The following is a 19,055-nucleotide window of genomic DNA, read 5'->3' on the forward strand; positions in this document are numbered from 1 at the left end:
GAGTACTGAGTGTGAGTGTATCCTGTTCCTCACCTGTTATGCAGTTTACTCCAGGTCTGGGGGGGGGGGGGTGGTCATCCTGCCTGACTTTCAGACCTGCTGCAGAAGTGTCTGCCTGGCCTAGTACTCAAAAGGAACACCAGGTGAGCAGCTGAAGGTCAGCAGAACGGTTCCTAAGGAGGCGGGTCCACAGGCTCCATCTCTTGATGGCAGCACTGATGCAGTTTCCAACCACTTCGGACAAGGAGATGCTTCCTGGCAGGAATCCCGCTGAGTGCCTGGAAAAAGTACAACAGGGAAGAGCAAGTAATGCAGATAAATAAAGAAACTAACCCTCAGCTATGAATCACAGAGAATCACACCACAGACGGTGAAGAATGTGCTTTATTATAGCGTGTAATTAGCAGCTGCTGAGTGGCTTAATAGCTTGCGGTTGGAGATATTCCAGAACCTTCTGGCTTGATGGTTGTTGGTTCTGGGCCAAAAGGGCAGAAGGAAAGTGATCAACTAAGCGTGCAAGCTGATAGCCTATTAGACCCAAAATGTTTCGAGGAAGAAACACAATGTGTTCGAAGAAGATGCACCACAAAACCGAATCTGAACATCTGAATACAGTCAAAAGAATAAGAATAACAATGCTGCAGCTAGGGGGCGCTCTGGGTCCTCTGTGGCTTTCTCATAGCACAGTCGTGGCCAAAAGTTTTGAGAATGACACAAATATTGATTTTCACAAAGTCTGCTGCCTCAGTTTTTATGATGACAATTTGCATATACTCCAGAATGTCATGAAGAGTGATCGAATCAGGTGAGGTCAGGTCAGATTGGGGAGCATGAACTTATGCAGCATGTCGCCACACCCACCAAATGGCGAAACTCCTCAGGATGCCAGCCAGCAACCCCCCAGGCAGACACACGGCGCAGTCCCACCCTCCGGAAATGGCCATTCATCTGCCGCAGCCAGGTGTTACGTGGGCGTCCCCTTGGCCTGGTCCAGTCGCTCGGGTCCTCAGCAATGAGGATCCTGCAAGCCGGATCACCCTCAGGGAATCACGCCACATGGCCGTAGTGCCGTAACTGACACTCCCGCACAATGCAATGTGCCTCACTTGGGACTCCTCTAGCAACCACTCATTTGACACAAAGTCAAACCAGCGGTATCCAAGGATTTAGAGACACAGTAGTGAAGAAGTCCAGTCTTCATCTCAGCTCACTGGATAGCGTCCATGTCTCACAGCCATACAGCAAGACAGGGAGCAACAGGACTCCAAAGACTTGGACCTTCGTCCTCTTTCAAAGATATCAGAAGCATCATGACCCCCCCCCCCCCCCCTGCTCTTCCAATCCGTCTGTTGAATTCATAGGAAGAGTCACTAGAGACTTGAGGTAGGTAAATCTCTCGATAAGGTCGACATTCTCCCCGCAGATACACTACTGATGGCTGTGCCTAAGAACTCATTAATGCCTGGATCTTGGTCTTTATCCAGGACACCCGCAATCCCAGACACTCAGACTCTTGAGACCCCCAATCAGAGCCTCCATTGACTCTGCATCATGTCAATAAACTTTTGCCCATGACTGTACAGCCTCAGAGCCTTGGCCCTTAAATATGAGGGCGATGAGCTTCCTGACTCCCTCATGAGCTTTTCTGTCCCTATGTGGTGGGTGCTGGCTGTAGGTTCATGAAGATCCCCCCCAGACCGTGTCTCTTGCTGAGAAGCAGACCACCATGGCCTCCGTCACAGTGACAGTAAATCTTCAGAAAAGCTGACGTAGTAGAGAGCCTGATTTGCACAAAAGGCCTGCTGTCCTGAAACGTTCCAAATCTCCATGGTGTTTGATACAGCTGACACACGCCAGAAACTTGTGCTGTTTTAAAGGCCTACTGTCCTGGAACATTCCAGACCTCCACTGTGATCAATACTGCTTGCATACACCAGAAACTTGCACCGTTTTAAAGGTCTGCTGTCCTGGAGGGTTTTGGAGCTCCACGATGTACGATATATCTAACACACAGTAAAAACTTTCACCATTTTAAAGGTCTGCTGTCCTGGAACGTTCTGGAGCTCTGTGGTATTCAATGCAGTGAACAAACACCAGAAACTTGCTTATAAGAACAGCACATGAATGGCTCCATCTGGTGGCAAAAATCTGTTCACACGTTCCCTCTATTTTCTTGTTTTTCTAAAATGAAAGAAAACAACAGGAAGTTATTGTGATGTTATATGCTAGACAGTATAATGAAATAATTTCCCTACTGAATGAATCTTGATTCAATTGAGTCTTCCCAAAGATCCAGGGTGAACGACGGTGAACTTCTCCAGGCTGTGTCCTACTGGCATTTGCAAGCAACCTGTGCTTGTATTTAGGAGACAGAAGTCATTCTGACTTTGTCAGCACCTTTAACATACTTCATCTTAATATTAAACAGCTGCTAAATCAGGCTCCATCACATTAATAGCTGGTTAGTGTTTCACATGCGGCTTAGAAACTAAAGAATCGTGTTCACTGTACACAACCGTTTCATCAGAAGCGCCTAAATAAACTTCAAAATGTTGTACAGCAAGTACAAGGGCCAGTCTTCTCTGTTGTTGAATACCACCGTAGCTGCTGATTAAACTTCTTTGATAAGTAGCAAACAGGGTGGAGAACATCTTCAGCTTCTCCATGCAGGAGGACAGCGCCAGCACCTTGATCACTTGCGTCGACAGCTAAAACAAAAGGCTTCTCGAAGTCAGGCACAGCCAACACAGGGGCAGAGATCAGCAGCACCTTGACATTTTCAAAGGCCTTCAGACACCATTCAGACCACTGAAAAGGCAGTTTGGGCTAAGCACTATGCATGAGGAATTCCTGCAAAACCTGTGGAACTATCCCACCATACCCAGAAATCTACTCAGCTGACACCAATCAGCAAGGGCAGGGATGTTACCCACAGCAGAAACTTTCGCGTCTAAAAGACACACCTGTCCTCCCCCACAACTTTACCTAAGTATGTGACTCGCTTTCCCAAACATACATGGTAAGATTGGCAGCAGACAACCAGCAAAAATGCTCTCGAATTTGGGCGACATGTTCTGGCCAAGAAACACTGTAAAGAACAACATCGTCCAAATAAGCCTCGCAGGCACACATGCCCGCCAGCACCATATTATTCAACCGCTGAAAGGTTGCAGGAGCATTACACATCCGAACGCCATTACTCAATAATTCCAAATATTGCCTGGTGTGACAAACGCAGTGATCTCTCTTGCACGACTAAGCGGGATTTGTCAATAACCTTTCAACAGGTCGGACTTGCTGGCAAAAATGGCAGATCCCACACGATCAATGCAATCATCTATCCTAGGTTACGGGAAGCATGTATTTACACGCCGGTAATCCACACAAAAACAAAACGTCCCATCTGGTTTCCCCACCAAGATATACGCGGAGCTTCACACACTCATGCTGGACTCAGCAATATTATTCAACAGCATATACTCACTCGTTTCAAAACGTCTCGCCTTAGTGGATTAGCACAATATGGATTTTGCTTAATTGGGGCTGCACTACCCACATCAATATCGTACTCAATGAGAGATGTCTGCTTGAGTACATCACCAAAAAGCTCTGGGGATTGATGTGCCACTTCCATAATGTCAGCCTATTCAGAGACGGATAAGTGAGGGAGGTGATCAGCCAGAACTGAGAGCATTTGAGAATTGTTAATACGCCCTTCAGTTACTGCACGAGATGGGCTACTCTCCGTCTCATTACTCTCCTCCACTAAGGCAGACATCAGCACTGCTGCTCCACCAGGTGATCCAGAGGAGTCAGACTCAGGCGCAGCTGTAAGTGACGCAGAGCCTACAGAGGAGGAATCACGCTCAAAATCAGGCCTCAACATGTTAATGTGGCAAAGACGCTTCTGTTGGCGTCAGTCTGGAGCTGTACTGAGCCCATAAGGCAGAACCAGGGATGGGCAGTAACACAAGGACTCTATCACCTACATTAAAGTGACGATGAATAGACTTGCGGTCATACCAGTTTTTCATCTTGTCCTGAGCTCTCCCCAGATTCTCACGGGCGAACTCACAAGCCCTATGCAAGCGGGAATGAAAATCTGTCACATGAGTCAGGACACCCTTTTCAGCTAACTTACTTAAAAACTGATCTTTCAACACAGCCAAAAGGCCTTGCGGAGTGTGTGTGAACAGAAGATCAGCAGAACTAAAACCAGGTGATTCCTACTTTACCTCTCTACAGGCAAATAGCAGCCAGGGAACGGTGTCTGCCCAATCTCTACCAGACTGCAAGCAACATGCTCTTCAACGTTTTGTGACACCATTCCAGTGTGCCCTGGCTCTCAGGATGATAATTAGTCAATTTTAGTCAATTTATTAGTCAAATTCACATGATCCCAGGTTAACCCTCAATATGTTACGGCTGAGCTCACTGACCGCAACATAAAAGACAGAAGTCGGCAAGCTCCTATCTGGGGGGGTGGTTATTAAATAATATTTATAATAACAAAAGTCAGCAAGGTCACACATACAGTGTGGAAGCCTCTGGAGCCCTAGAATGATCTCCCCTCCTAATGCCAGGGACTTAACCCATCTGGAGTCGGCCGTCCCGCCAGTGGGATCTAACAGAAATTTCACCAAACCGTTTAAATAACTCTGCAAGTTTCTATTATCTTTGCACTGCAAGGTACTGCACACAATTTTCGTTATACTTCTGTATAATGACAATAAAATTTCTGATTCTGCTGCCGTTTTATTGAGAATGCCCCACTCACCTGTGGATAATAAGAACAGAACGGCACACTCCTAAGTGGGGGGTGGGGGGGAGGACAGCACCACCAGAGGAGGGACGTAACACAAAGTTGTTCGACGTTAAGGCCAGACTGTACACCATTACTGTTAGTGCTGCTCGCTGTTGCTGGACCCAAGCGAGAGGGCTAATTACAGCGCGTTGGTCGGCGCGCTGAGGCAACATTTCGGGCAGTGCTACCAGTCGGAGCTCCTTCGGTCTGAGCCTGAGACTCACAGGGGAATCTCTGGATCCCTGTCTAATGATCCAGAGATTAGCCAGGCGAGTTTACGCACACATGCCGCCAGATGTGCAGAGTGAGCTGGCCCGCAACCAGTTCGTCAGGGCGCTCTCTCCGGAAGTTCTGCATGTCCACATACAGCTGACTTGCCCGCGGACCATGTCTGATGCCCTGGAGTTTGTCCAATGCAGTGGGGGCGGCACTGCAGGGTACTGATTCGCCACCTGAAGTTAGGGCAGCCGGGGAGTGCGGACGGGTGGCACAGAAGCCTCCCTGGGTGGAGGAGATCACAGAGATAATACGGGGGTTAACCCTGCCTCCAGCCAGGCAAGAGCAGGCACCGGTCCATCTTTGCTGGGGATGTGGCCAGGCAGGCCACTTGGTCAGATCTTGCCCAGCATGAGCTAAACCAGTGGGAAACCGCACGGTGTCACAGTAGGTGGGATGCTGCAGGCCCCCACACCTGTGTCCCACTCATCACTTACGCAGGCTGTCCTGCCCAATTGGACCAACAGGGGAGGCGAGCATGGAGTGGTTGTGGTACATCAGACTTCTGCCACATCCCAGTCTCCATCGAAGGGATTCTGTGCACTGCCCTGGTAGACACAGAGTCTACAGTCATAGTGGTCCGGCCAGAGGTGGAGGTCCGCATAGTGACTGGTGAGCTGGCGCTGATGACGGGAAGAGGACTGCTGAGGTTAGCAGTTGGGGGCAAGAACGTGCAGCACCTGGTTTGGGTAGCTGATGTGCAGAATGTATGCATTTTGGGTTTAGACTTTTTGAGGCATCAGGGCTGTCAGTTGGACTTGGCGAATGCCACATTAGGGTCCAACAGTGGCCATGTGATGAAGATGAGCGTGCAACCTACCTGTTGACAGGAGTCTGGAAACCCTGAGGGGATGCAGCATAGCCACAAAAAGGGGCCCATATCTGCTACTGAGGCTCCTGCTACCTAAGTGTGCATTCCAAGCCGGGGACTGGGGTGACAGGGCAGACCTGACATTTTGCTGGACAGAGAGGGTAGGAAAATGGCGACTCTACGGAAGATCTGGCACAAGAGTGCCAGCGACCTGGATGCGCAGCAGCAGGAACAACTGTGGCAGTTGTTGCTGGAATTCCATGACTGCTTTGCATGTGATGGTGACGAGTTGGGGCAGATTTTCCTGGTGCAGCACAGTATCGACACAGGGGATGCTGCTCCCGTACGGCCGCGTCCATGGTGCCTCCTGCTGGGCCATCAGGAAGCCACAGAGCAGGTTCTAGTAAATATGTTATGTGCTGGCATAATAGAGCCTTCTGAGAGCCCCTATGCATCTCCAGTGGTCATGGTCCCTAAGAAGGGGGGAGAGTGGTGCTTTTGTGTTGATTACAGGAAACTCAACAAGGTAACAAAGAAAGACTCTTACCCCCTCCCACGTGTGGATGAATGTCTTGACCTGGTAGCTGGCTCTTCCTGGTTTTCGTCCCTGGACCTGAAGAGCGACTACTGGCAGGTCCCTCTGTCCCCTGAATCTAGACCTAAGACTGCGTTCTGCACTGGTAAGGGGTTGTGGCAGTTCAGGGTTCATAGCTTTGGCCTATGTAATGCACCGGCCACCTTTGAGCGTTTGATGGTACGAGTGGTGGAAGATGCCCCGCGTCATGCATGTTTCGTATTCCTGGATGACATACTGGTGCATGGGAACTGATGCTTGAGAGGATCAGGGCAGCAGGACTGAAGCTACACCCTGACAAGTGCAGGCTTCTGAGCAGGAAACTGACTTTCCTGGGGCATCGCATAGGCTGTGAGGTGGTGAGCACTGTAGAGGACAAGGCTTGTGCCATACACGTGTGACCCACACCTGTAGAGAGGGCTGAAAAGTTTCTTTGGCTTAACTTCCTACTATAGGAAGTTTGTACAAGGGTTTTCCTGCCTTGCAGCCCCCTTGTACAAGCTGCTACAAAAAGAACATCACTTTGTCTGGACGGAGAATTGCCAGGTAGCTTTTCAAACTCTATAGGAACCCCTGACTAGCTCCCCCATTCTGGCACCCCCGGACCCCGACTTGCCTTTCGTACTGGACACTGATGCAGGCGGGGAGGGGGTGGGGGAAGTCCTGTCCCAGAGGCGGCCGGGTGGGGAGTGGGTGGTGGCCTTTTATAGCAAGGCACTGACCAAAGCAGAGTGGAGGTATTGTGTCACCCACTGGGAACTGTTGGTTGCAGTCTGTGCTATCAGGCATTTCAGGTATTACCTGAGTGGTCGGCACTTCACCCTGCGCTCTGACCATGCCTCCCTGCAGTGGCTGATGTCCTTCAAAGAGACAGCCTTGGACTACTTTACCAAATGGTCGGACACTTATGCTTTGCCGGACCAGGAGGCTCAGACTGTGGCCAATGCCCTGGTTGAGGGGATGTTCAGCAGGTTTGGGGTCCCATAGTCCATCCATAGCGATCAAGGGCGGAATTTTGAGTCCCGGGTATTTTTCATCATGTGCGCATGGTTGAGGATCACAAAGACTCGTATCACACCGCTCCACTCCCAAGGTGACGGGTTGGTGGAGCAGTTTAACTGAACCTTAGCAGACCAGTTGTCCATCGTAACATCCTCCCATCAGCAGGACTGGGATGCATGCTTACCTCTGGCCATGATGGTCCAGAGCTCAACCTCCTGTACACCAGCCCTCCTAATGCTAGGCTAAGAGATCAGGCCCCCTGCGGAGTTGACCTTTGGACGGCCCCCAGACGCCGCATCTGCCCTTGCTGGACCTGAGTATGCCAGACGGCTCCAGGATCACTTAGATACAGCTCACAAATATGCCAGGGGACAGCTGCTGAGTGCTGGGCTGTGGCAAAAATGGAATTACTACCTCCATGCCCAGGGGCGTCACTTCACAGTGGGGGAGCTGATCTGGGTCGGGGACTTAAGTAAGAGGGGGGTAGTGTGGTGTGTTTAGGAACTGTGTTACAGATGTTGCTGGTGGGGGATATTTTCTGTTGGACATACACCCATCCGGGTGAGAGGGTGTTGGAGGAGCGAGAGGAGTGCGGGAGGTTGGCGGGAAGGGGAAGTGAACAATCCAGTGAAAAGGGGTGCAGTGTTAGGACTGTTCTATGTCTACTTTTTGGAATATAAAAGTGTGTACGGATTGGAACGCCCCTGCCCCTCTTGTGCCTTCACTGTACATCTGCGTATTTCTTGCCTGCTTTAAAGGGTGGGGTCAGCGATGGCTGCACCTCGCTCACTGTGACCTGGCAAACACTGGCGCTGCTTACGAGCAAAGGAAATGCAGTGATTACTTTTCACCAAAAGATGGAAGTATTGAGATCCACATTTTATTTTCTATTTTTTGCCTTTGCTCCTTGAGCCTGGTGGGTGGGATAAATGGTGTTGGGGGCGGGCACCGTCAACACAGCGAAATCTCTCCAGCTTCGGGGTTTTTGCTATGACACGTATTAATGAAAAAGCATTACATAAAAATATATTTAGGCAATATTTACAGATTCTGCAAGTTATCGAAATTAAAAAGTAAACGAGTTTGTAAAAACAAACCCTTGCGTCCCGTCTCACCATTTAAAGTCCTGACCACAAGTTAATCCGGACTTAGCCAATAATGCACCTTATGGATCAATATGGTTAACATAAAAACTGGTTAACGTGGTTTGAACGACAAAAATATAAGGCAGAGCCACCAAACATCGCACACACATAACCTGGCCTGTAGTAAAATGGTCTCCGTGTTGTTATGTTGTGTTTTTTCCTTTGAAAATGAACATTTCAGAAACGTACCTGATGCTGAGCCATCCGGTTAAAAGCAGTGTGATACGTGTTACTGGTATGAGCCACTTGGTACTACTGTATGTGTGTTCATGTTGTGCCCTGGGGGAAATGACCTTATGGAAAGAGTGTCGGAGCGGAAGAGGCTGGAAAACACCGGGTTAACTGATAGATTAGGCCCGATTTACTCTACTTGTTTACTGTTATTTTCAAATGTAAGATAAAAAGATCCACAGTTTCACCTATCTATGGTACTGAGTACTTTTTTCCACTGTGGTACAGTTATGATGGAATTCTGCAGAACAGCTGTCCAGCAGCCTGCCTCCGCTAATTTTAGCCGTTGCTGTGCCCCCACTTGGCTGCTCGGAGCAGCCTGACATTCCCAGGGTCCATTTCCCACGTATCGATTCCCCTGGCTGGAATGTGAGAGAGTCCCTGCACATGTCCCGGGGCTGGGGGTGACCGCATGTGCCTCTGAGGCAGTCAGCGACGCTCCTCCGGCTCCCGAACTGCAGCCGCGCCGATCCCTCTCAGCAAAGGTGACTAAGCTGCTTTTCTGCTCCTTTAGACGCTTTACATTCACATTCTCACACTGTGAAACTGTCAAAGGCAGGGCTGTCAATCTGGGGTGACACTCACGCGTTCAGACAGTCACGCAAGAAATCTTACGGCGAAACTATATTATTATTTTTTATAAACCTAATATTAGCTGCATCAACATGGGCAGCATCAACCCTACAAACTATTTACAAAGTAACAGAACCGTTACATACATGTAAATGCGTGTGCAGACTGTCTCGAACTGAAAATCTCACTCCAGCCAGCTGACCGAAGCTGGCAGCCCTGGCGAATGCAGGGTGAGAGCGGCCAGCCGACCGTCAAGGTTTGCTGCTGTAAAATAACACGCTGTTTACAGAAACGTGCTGTTCGGTACTGTACCCATTCTGAAAACTATACTGTGTGAATGATAATATCACAAAGAACCACTTTGCTATTATTCAACAGCTAATCTGTGGATACGAGCTCTGGGCATATTAACTGAATTCCTCTGGGCTGTGCTGACGTTTTCCATATTCTCCTCGTAAACGTAGCGGTTTGACAATGAATTCCTCTATGCTCTGCAGTAAATACAGTCTCTTTACGATTCTCCAAAAACATTCCCTCTGTGAAACTCTACTGACGCTTTTCCACTGGCATGCAAGAACCGAGCTCTACTGCTAAGAGACACTAGTTACAGTTCGGTTCCATCATGCTGCGATTTTCCACTGCAGAAGATTCGGCTCGGTAGGCGCGTTGTCGGGTTTGGAGAGGGGCAGTGATGTAAAACTTAAGAGGCGCTTATTTACTGTTCACATGAGGTACATCATGATTTATATAATTTATATATCAATAATATACGTATTATAATAATTATTATTAGTTATTATATATTTTTACTGTGTGCTAATTTCTGCTTGCACGTCTGTGAGAATCACCGTCTTGTTAGCATCAGACACTAACGGAATTAGCATTCGCTTGCGTAAATTTGCATTACAAATCCATTCTGTTCAGCAGTTATATAGTACTTTTTCAAGTAGGAGGTTGGAAATTTTCAGTATCCCAGTTTTCGGAAATGCATCGCCAAGTGCGATACTACTAATAATGTAATCACAGTCTCTGTGTGACTGTCTTTGTAACACAATCTTTGGGGAACTCTCTAAACATGGTCTCTGTGTCTATGTGTGACTCTCTAAACAGGGAACTCTCTAAGCACGGTCTGCGTGACTCTATATGTAACTCTCTAAACACAATCTTGGGGGAACTCGCCTATCACATTGTCTGTATCTCTCTGACTCTTGTGTGACTCAAGATTTCCTGTTATGTGTGAGATGACGTTTGTGCTGCTCTCCAGCGAACTTTGCTCAGTTCACCATGAACTGAGAAAAGGAGGGGGGGGGGGGGGCATTTGGAGATAATCTATTGCAGTTTCTGTTTTGAAGCCACAGGTGCAGGAGAAGGGTGTTCAGCACTGAGCTGGCTAGTACCTCTTAGCCTGGAGAGCGGTGTGTAAATGGAAATCTGGTAGCTTCTTCTGTTCAGCTGATATGACGTTTGTGATTCTGTTACCATGTGGGAGTTGGGATTGAGTGTCTGACCTAGGCAGTCTCCCAGCCCCTGTGCTCAGCTGTAGGACACCCTCTGCCCGTCACGTTACTGTCCCAGATTTTTCATTTAATAAAACATGTATCAGTATTGTGGCTGCCACTGTCTACACAAAGTGTGACGTGCCAGCGCCGACAGCTGGTCTCACAAAGTCGCATTACAAACAACGCGCTGTGTGTGTGTGTTTGTGTGTAGGTCTGTGTCTGTCTCTGTGTTTGTCTGTGTGTAGGTCTGTGTCTGTGTCTGTCTATGTGTGCATCTGTGTGTAGGTGTGTCTGTGTCTTCTTGTGTGTCTGTATCTGTCTTTCTGTATGTGTGTGTGTCTGTGTGTGTGCATGTGTGTATCGGAGGATGCAGTTTCACGCTGTCCTTCCCTCTCCCAGGAAGATGGAGCAGAAGACCAATGATGCTGATCAAATCATGGAGTACTTCAAGCAGCAAGTGCTGCTGCTTAAGGAGAAAGCTTGTAGGGGAATGCAGAGCTCGGACACGCTGCATGCTGCTGCTTAAGGAGAAAGCTTGTAGGGGAATGAAGGATGTAGAGGAATGCAGGACAATAACAAAGGGCACCACCTGTATAGTATGGGGATGAAATGCCAGTTAGCATTTCTGATGATGATAATCCAGCATGCATGCATGCAAACACTAACATTACATGCTGAGTATATGTCTATTTTTAAGCATGCATATTTGCATATGTATCTGAATGAGCATCCATCCATCCACCCATCCATCTTTACTATCTGCATTTGCACATGACTGCATGCTGCGTGTCTGTTGGTTTGGTTTTGTATTATTTATTATTAGCAGCAGATCGCAGCCTGTTTGCTTATTGTCTCCCATGGAAATGTGGCCGAAGTGTTACAGGCGTCTGTGCGCGAGGAGAAGAAGCTCCTGGTGGAAAACGCCAAGCTGAAGAACGACATCGAGGACCTGAAGAGGCTCCTGCTGGAGAAGCAGAAGAGCAGAGCAGGTAGGGAGGAGGCGCGCGTCACTGCGAGGCTCGACGATGTCCACCTGCCTGCCTGTGATGTGGCCGTGCGGGGTCTGCTGATGCTGGAGGGACGTCTGAATGCCCAGCATGTTTGAGGGCTGTAAGCAGAGCTCTGCTGGGTCAGTACAGCAGTGATAGCGTGTTGCATGTCCCACCTTCTGCAGGCTTCAAAGGCCCACCCAGGAAGGCATTTGCTTCCCCTGTGGTGATGAAGGAAATCAGCTCTGATTTGTCAGTTTGGAGCAGACGCTGGTATCTAGAGAACATGGAAGAGATGACGCTGGCTTTATCAGCTCAGTGTGAGCGGCAGCAGTTTGCTGATGAATGGCAGAGAAGCTCACATCCAAAGGAGGCAAATGAATCCTTGAAATGCAGAGAGGAGAGCCTCAGGCCACCAGATCCGCTGCGAGTTGCACAAACACGTGCTGTATTTGTTAAAAATAATGTTCACAAGTCAGAGGCAGTTCTAGGACTAAGACTGACCTAACATCTTACAGGGGTGAATGATTAGAGCATGTTACGCTTATACACATTTTACTGATTGAAGTTAAACCAAGATGTTTGTGGATGCCTGATCTTTGACACTGTGTCAGGCTTAAATCCTTTACATGGTTTGTTTTATTTAAACGTTGGAGCTTCTACAAAGACGTTTCTGCATTTTTATGACTCGTATTAAAAGAGTAAATGTCATTTTCTGAGGAAGGAAAATAAAACAGCAGGTCTGGTTACTGCTTTAATCTCCAGATGGTGGGATATATGCTGTATTTGTATATAAATATGAATATAGTTTATGGTTCTGTTTTACTTTGTTTTTGTTTTTTGTGCTGGTGCAGCCGTTTGGCAGATCAGACCTGCTGTGTACAATTACAGTGTCATCCGCCTGTCTGACAGGCTGTGTCCAGGGGCAACTTCTTTCTTTCTGGGGGGCCACTAAAAAAGTCTCCCTCCTCACTGCAGTGACTGTTAGAGACCAACTGGGGGCCCAAACCCCAAGGGCCCATACACATGCACGGCCTGAGTGGTGGTAAACACTGTGATGACTCTCATGCCCCTTTGTGTGACTCTGCAGCTGTACAGGCAGCTGCCCCTGCGGAGAGGACCCCCAGCCAGGGAGCCCCCAGTGTCGCCACCGCCCCCCCCCAGAAAGATGGCGAGGGCAGGAGGAGGCGAGCTGCCAGGAGAGGTGAGGCCCCAAGAAAACGCGAGGGGGGCGACAGACGGCTTCCGGTACTTTCTGTGGATGAAGCCCCTGTTCCTTTGGATACAGGAGTGAAAGAGGAGCGCAGGGCGGGGGCCCCGGGCCTGGCGAGGCCCCTGGGCTTGGCAGGGGACATCGAGGTAGACGTGTCACGGCTGGACGTCCGCGTGGGTCGTATCCTGATGGCCACCAGGCACCCGGACGCTGACAGCCTGTATGTGGGGGAGGTGGACGTGGGCGAGGAGACACCCCGCACTCTGGTCAGCGGCCTGGCAAAGCACGTGGCCCTGGAGGAGGTGTGGGGTCCGGTGGCCGGGCGTTATTACAACCAGGCTCCACACACAGCCCAGACACACGCCGCACACATCCCGCGCACACATAAGAACATAAGAAATTTACAAATGAGAGGAGGCCATTAGGCCCATCAAGTTAGTTTTGGGAGAACCTAACTAATAGCTCAGAGTTGTTAAAATCTTATCTAGCTCTGACTTAAAGGAACCCAGGGTTTTAGCTTCCGCTACACTAGCAGGAAGACTATTCCAACTATACGCTGTGTAAAGAAGTGTTTCCTCAAATTAATTTTAAAATGTTCTCCCGCTAATTTCCACTTATGGCCACACCCTGCATACGACCAATAGGTTTGCACCTGACTCATACCACCAATCGTCTTGCACCCAGCTCACACAACCAATCGGCTCGCGGCCGGCTTACGCGACCAATAGGCTCACACCCGGCCCTTATGACCAATTGGCTCTTGCTCTTCATGATATTTGATATTTGGCATTAGTTAATGTGTGGTTGTGCTGGAAATTACGTAATATACATGAAGATGTGGAGCACATGCTGTTTCTGAGAGGGATCGTGTGTTACCAAACGCTGCTTTCTGTATGGTGCGTGTGAGTCTTCACCCGTAGGGGGCTTCCGTCTTCCTCTGGTCTGCCCAGTGCCATGCTGCTCTGTGACAGAATGTCCCATGCTGTGTTTCCTGTGTAGATGCAGGGCCGCATGGCAGTCCTCCTTTGTAACCTGCGACCTTCCCGGATGCGGGGTGTGCTGTCTCAGGCAATGCTGCTGTGCGCCGCTTCCCCGGAGAAGCTGGAGATTCTGGGGCCGCCCGCCGGAGCCGCCCCTGGGGACAGGGTGACCATCCCTGGCTTCTCTGGTAACCGTCCTCTGATTGGTGACATTCGCTCACCCTGAGCTGGGTTTGAATTGGAATCGGGAGCTTTAGCCAAACCCATCGCACTGAGGCAGCCACCATCAGCTGTCTCTCCAGAGCCTGTCAGCCCTCATCTCTGAGCCTTCACCTCCTGATGCAGGTGAACCGGACCGGGAACTAAACCCCAAGAAGAGGCTGTGGGAGCGGACACAGACGGAGCTGCGTGTGGATGACAGGGGTGTGGCCACCTATAGAGGGCGGGCCCTCGAGGTCCGGGGCCGAGGCGCATGCAGGGCACAGACCATGAGCAGCTGTGCCATCAAGTAGAAGAGCAGCACCATGTGCAGTACGCAGTGTGCAGTACACAGTGTGCAGTACACATTATGCAGTGTGCAGTACATATGTACCTTTTACACATTGTAGCATTAACGTGTCATTTGAAGTTTGCTGTTTTTCTTTTTTTTTTACATTCATTACATCAGCAAAATCCCAACCAACCAGGACTGTTTAATTGCATAATAAACCTGCTGCCCCCTGCTGGTCTGTCTGTGAATTCACCTTCTGCAGGTTAATTGTGTGGTTATGTGGTTTAGATACATACATCCGTAAAAATGCGGCTAGTGAGCAGAAATGAGTCATTCAGACAACAGCATTAACACAGGAATACATCATCTCAGACACATACCCTGTTATCACCATGTGAAGTAAATTAAATGAAATTAAATCAAGAGGACATTTTTTTAATTTGTATTGTGAGACACTGAGGGCATTATTAGTTTACTTCCAACCTTGTCTATCAAAGGACCTTGCAGTATTCACCTGTTCACACATGGGCAGTTCTGCTCAACACTACATCTAGGATGCTCTTAGGACAGTGTCCACCTCCATGGACTAAAGGCAGTAACAACGCTCCCTAAGTGAAGTGTCTTTCAGCACTCAGACGCTCTTTAGCTGAAGTCCTCTGTATTTGTTTTTCCTGGTGAGCAGCACCAGTTTTTCCAGCAGGGGTCGTCCCTCTGTACGCAGCCAGGCTGCTGAGTTGTCCACAAAGTGGTGTCGGCGTTCTACAGTTTCCAGCAGGGCCTGGAAGGCGCCGGAAGCCTGCATGAGGTACTCGGTGGACCCGAGATGGGCCTGGTCCACGCGGTCGCCGTGGCTGAGCGCCAGCAGGGTGTGTCCTCTCCACTCGGGGCCAAAGAGATCCTGAAGGACAAAGAGGTGTGGAGATGAGGGTGAGGGGTCTGTCAGGCAGCCGTCAGCCGCAAGGCGCCCCAGGTACGAGAGGGACTCCGCTTTCAGCGGCCTTGACGTCAGCTATAATATTGTAATAGAATATACCTCAGATCATCGTGTGTGGAAGGGGGAAGGGGCAGTCGTACACAAAGGATCATCAGGCATGAAAAAAATAAGGAAAATGTGTTTCTGTTCCAAGAGTGTCAGACACAGTAAATCATACCGAGAGCCGACTATAACACTCCGGACCAGCTTTCTGGTGACTTTCCAGAGTTTTCTCACTCGCTGCAGGAAGTCCGCGAGAGCAGGTCCAGCTACCAAGCCGCGAAGTTGCCGCTGTCACGTCACGCCGTAAATCACCTACACATGGCGGACGCCGCTCTGAGACGAGTTACAGGTCCCGCCCGCCAAAAATAAACTTGGTTTGAGTGTCAGAGTGTGAGGCTAGAGCCCAGGAGCCAGAGGTGTTTATGAAGGAGCTGGCGGCAGAGAAGACGTCAGTCATGTCCGTGCTGAGAGAGCATGTCTCCTTCAGGGTCTTAAGGTCACACGAGAAGCTCTTCAGTACGACCTTCCTCAGTCACGTCCGTAAACATCGCTCAAGCGCCACAGTACGACTGATTCACAACAAAGCTCTGCATGAATGTAGCTGTAGCTCTCCAAAATGATCAAAAATAGAATATGTAAAAATATATGTAATAAAATACTACAAATTTTTGTTAAGAGTACTATTTTCCATACTGGTTATTTGTGTGAACTATGGTACATAAAATGGTTCCTGTTGAAGGGTCGTGCACCTGACAGACTGAGCCTGTTTAAATTACTCCCCTCTGGGTGTGCTTTTTGGTACTGGCTGTGTACTCACACCCCCCCTCTGTGTGTGATGTTTGGTACTGGTTGTGTACTCACATCCCCCTCTGCCTGTGATCTTTGGTACTGGCCGTGTACTCACACCCCCCTCTGCCTGTGATGTTTGGTACTTGCTGTGTACTCACACCCCCCTCTGCCTGTGATGTTTGGTACTGGCTGTGTACTCACACCCCCGTCTGTGTGTGATGTTTGGTACTTGCTGTGTACTCACACCCCCGTCTGTGTGTGATGTTTGGTACTGGCTGTGTACTCACTCTCCCCTCTGCCTGTGATGTTTGGTACTGGCTGTTTACTCACACCCCCTCTGTGTGTGATCTTTGGTACTGACTGTGTACCCCCCCTTGCCTGCTATCTTGACCTCTAATCACATGTGAGTACCCACCCCCTCAGGCTCACAGCAGCCATTTGACAAATGACTTTCTGGAAGCGTCTCCTGAGGTGTCTGTGAACTTGACACCCCTATGGCTGAGATGTGGGGCAGCCTGAAGGAAATCTGCCCCCCCCCCCCCCAAAACAGCTGCCATGGAGTAGCTTTCAATCTTTTTATGCTGAGTTGTGAAACCAGTCGGAAATCCCCCCACCTCAGCGAAGCGCGTCAGCTGGCCCGCGGCGTCACAGGGGGGAGTGTCGGCCCGCAGCACCAGCAGCAGGACATGGGGGCCGCCCTTGAACCCCTGCTCCACAGCGTGGGCCACAGTGTGCTTCACCTCCTCCGGGCTCAGCAGAAGGTTGGGGTAGGCGGGGGTGTCCAGCACGGAGAGGTGCAGCGCTGCCTGGCGCCCCTGCCGGCGCAGGAAGGCGGGCATGACCTGGCGCTGGAGCCTGCACTCAGTGGTGACGGCGCCGGGGGACAGCCGGCTGGGGAAGTCACGGCTGCCCAGCAGCGTGTTCCCCGTGGCACTCTTCCCGCTCTGGGGGCCTCCCAGCAGCAGGACGTCGAGCCGCAGGTCCGTACACCCAGCCCCAGAGGAAGGTGATGGGCAGCTCATTCTCACGTCTGACGCTGTTCTGCGCAAAACACCCAAATGTCACTGAGGGACTCATAGTGCCTCGAGTCGCGGGTCACAGAGGTCTTCAAATCTGTACACAGACAAGGTGTCACCATCGGTGAGAGCTTCCCATGTGTGGTGAGCTCACAGAACACATCCTTACATACATGTGAGTGTCACCCAGCCCGCGCTGCTGCCTGCTAGGCTTTTAATAAAGGAGCCTACTGTGAGGCCATTGAGATTCAAAGCAACTTATCTCAGTTATGAAGAGGCACTGCAGACTGTATCTGCGCCTGCTTCCTCTGAAAAGCCAGGCACACAGACACCAGAAAATGTCACCCAAGACAGGTCCACTTCCCCTGTCTTCCTCTAGCTGCCTCTGGCTTCCCTTGTCTTCACCTATCTTCCTGTTTTCCCCTGTCTTCCTCTAACTGCCTCCACCTTCCTCTTTGTTCCTCCTCTGTCTTCCCCTGTCTTCCGCCGTGTTCCCCTGTCTTCCTCTGTGTTTCTGTTTTCCTTTTTTTCCCTCTGTCTTCCCCTAGCTTCCCCCGTCTTCACCTGTCTTCCTGTTTTCCCCTGTCTTCCTCTAACTGCCTCCACCTTCCTCTTTGTTCCTCCTCTGTCTTCCCCTGTCTTCCGCCGTGTTCCCCTGTCTTCCTCTGTGTTTCTGTTTTCCTTTTTTTCCCTCTGTCTTCCCCTAGCTTCCCCCGTCTTCACCTGTCTTCCTGTTTTCTTCCTATGGCTGCCTCCGTCTTCCTCTAACTGCCTCCAGCTTCCTCTTTGTTCCTCCTCTGTCTTCCCCTGTCTTCCCTTTTCTTTCTCTGGCTGTCTCTGTCTTCCCCTGTCTTACTCGGTCTTGTTCTAGCTGCCTCACGCTTCCTCATTCTTCTTCTGGCAGACTCTGTTTTTGTCTCCCTCCCTTATCAATATTATCCTGCCTTAAATCACACACTTTTATGCAGACGTCTCAAAGTACTGACTCATGATATGATTTTATACAGCCCATGATGGGTTTTAACTCACTATTAAATCCAACTCCCAGATCAATCATTCATCAAGAAAAATAAAAATAAACCATTTATTCTGCACCCCCCATATTTCACCACCAGACCCCCACCTGCTGCTTAGTGGTTCGTTGACATTACATTGTGTTTTATTCTATCTCAGCTCTAAAATAGCTTCAGTGGTCGCAATGGGAAAAGCCCCACCACCCAGTGCCCCCCCTAGCTATTCCAGCTTGAGAGCCCTGGGTTAAAGTCTCCTCACTGCACCTATTCTGTCCCGCATTAAGGGCCAGGTGAGGATATCCTACTACTCCCTGGACTATCTGGAGCTGCCTCACAGCTAAGACCAGATGAACAAACCCATTTGCGACGGTGCTGCTTACCCCCTTCCCCGGTACCGTCCTGCCGTGTCCGAGAGCGCAGTGCCCGCTCACGATGGTGCCCGTCTGTTTACGGTAGTTACAGGTTTACTAATCTGCTCACCAGCTGCTTTCTTGCATTATCAGCAGGAAGCTGTAAAATTGATAAACATTAACCATGTGAGCACATGAAAGCGGACATTACACTCTTCATTCTCCTAAAAAGCTGATTCATTACACTGAGCAGAGCATTTATTATATTTTATATTATTTTACTCTCTGTTAACATTTTCCCGCAGGGAATAAATATGAAGCACT

At 49.7% G+C, this 19,055-nt stretch overlaps 2 protein-coding genes across 7 annotated transcripts; one reads left to right on the plus strand and one right to left on the minus strand.

Annotated features, from left to right (window-relative positions):
* Positions 1-9,170: 9,170 nt before the first annotated feature.
* On the plus strand, positions 9,171-14,819 carry LOC111852110 (aminoacyl tRNA synthase complex-interacting multifunctional protein 1-like). Of its 4 annotated transcripts, none has more exons than XM_072697792.1 (7): positions 9,171-9,328; positions 11,315-11,397; positions 11,791-11,904; positions 12,995-13,108; positions 13,193-13,419; positions 14,117-14,285; positions 14,443-14,819. In XM_072697792.1, the coding sequence occupies exons 2-7, from the start codon at positions 11,319-11,321 to the stop codon at positions 14,607-14,609; spliced, it is 870 nt and encodes a 289-aa protein (XP_072553893.1). In that variant the 5' UTR covers positions 9,171-9,328; positions 11,315-11,318; the 3' UTR covers positions 14,610-14,819. The 4 variants fall into 4 exon arrangements, with proteins under 4 accessions (XP_072553893.1, XP_072553894.1, XP_072553892.1 ...); XM_072697793.1 differs by having other exon boundaries at positions 11,319-11,397; XM_072697791.1 differs by lacking the exon at positions 9,171-9,328 and having other exon boundaries at positions 11,332-11,452; positions 14,443-14,628; positions 14,753-14,819.
* A 187-nt stretch (positions 14,820-15,006) lies between these two features.
* LOC111852112 (GTPase IMAP family member GIMD1) lies at positions 15,007-18,844 on the minus strand. Of its 3 annotated transcripts, none has more exons than XM_023827659.2 (3): positions 18,762-18,844; positions 16,967-17,393; positions 15,007-15,485 (listed from the first exon to the last, which is right to left on the minus strand). In XM_023827659.2, the coding sequence occupies exons 2-3, from the start codon at positions 17,372-17,374 to the stop codon at positions 15,219-15,221; spliced, it is 675 nt and encodes a 224-aa protein (XP_023683427.2). In that variant the 5' UTR covers positions 17,375-17,393; positions 18,762-18,844; the 3' UTR covers positions 15,007-15,218. The 3 variants fall into 3 exon arrangements, with proteins under 3 accessions (XP_023683427.2, XP_023683428.2, XP_023683429.2); XM_023827660.2 differs by having other exon boundaries at positions 16,967-17,388; positions 18,762-18,842; XM_023827661.2 differs by having other exon boundaries at positions 16,967-17,465; positions 18,762-18,831.
* Between the last annotated feature and the right edge of the window lie 211 nt (positions 18,845-19,055).

Source organism: Paramormyrops kingsleyae, chromosome 12 (genome assembly GCF_048594095.1).
Source record: "Paramormyrops kingsleyae isolate MSU_618 chromosome 12, PKINGS_0.4, whole genome shotgun sequence".
NCBI lineage: Eukaryota > Metazoa > Chordata > Actinopteri > Osteoglossiformes > Mormyridae > Paramormyrops > Paramormyrops kingsleyae.

What these genes read in the sequence shown, in the direction of transcription:
- LOC111852110 (XM_023827658.2), top strand. Translation starts at nt 11,335, where the DNA reads ATGATGCTGATCAAATCATGGAGTACTTCAAGCAGCAAGTGCTGCTGC. An exon ending in GAAGCAGAAGAGCAGAGCAG is followed by an intron (nt 11,905 to 12,994) that starts GTAGGGAGGAGG and finishes GTGACTCTGCAG; the next exon opens with CTGTACAGGCAGCTGCCCCT. An exon ending in GACCATCCCTGGCTTCTCTG is followed by an intron (nt 14,286 to 14,442) that starts GTAACCGTCCTC and finishes CTCCTGATGCAG; the next exon opens with GTGAACCGGACCGGGAACTA.
- LOC111852112 (XM_023827659.2), bottom strand. Translation starts at nt 17,374, where the DNA reads ATGAGCTGCCCATCACCTTCCTCTGGGGCTGGGTGTACGGACCTGCGG. An exon ending in AGCTGACGCGCTTCGCTGAG is followed by an intron (nt 15,486 to 16,966) that starts GTGGGGGGATTT and finishes TTTGTCCTTCAG; the next exon opens with GATCTCTTTGGCCCCGAGTG.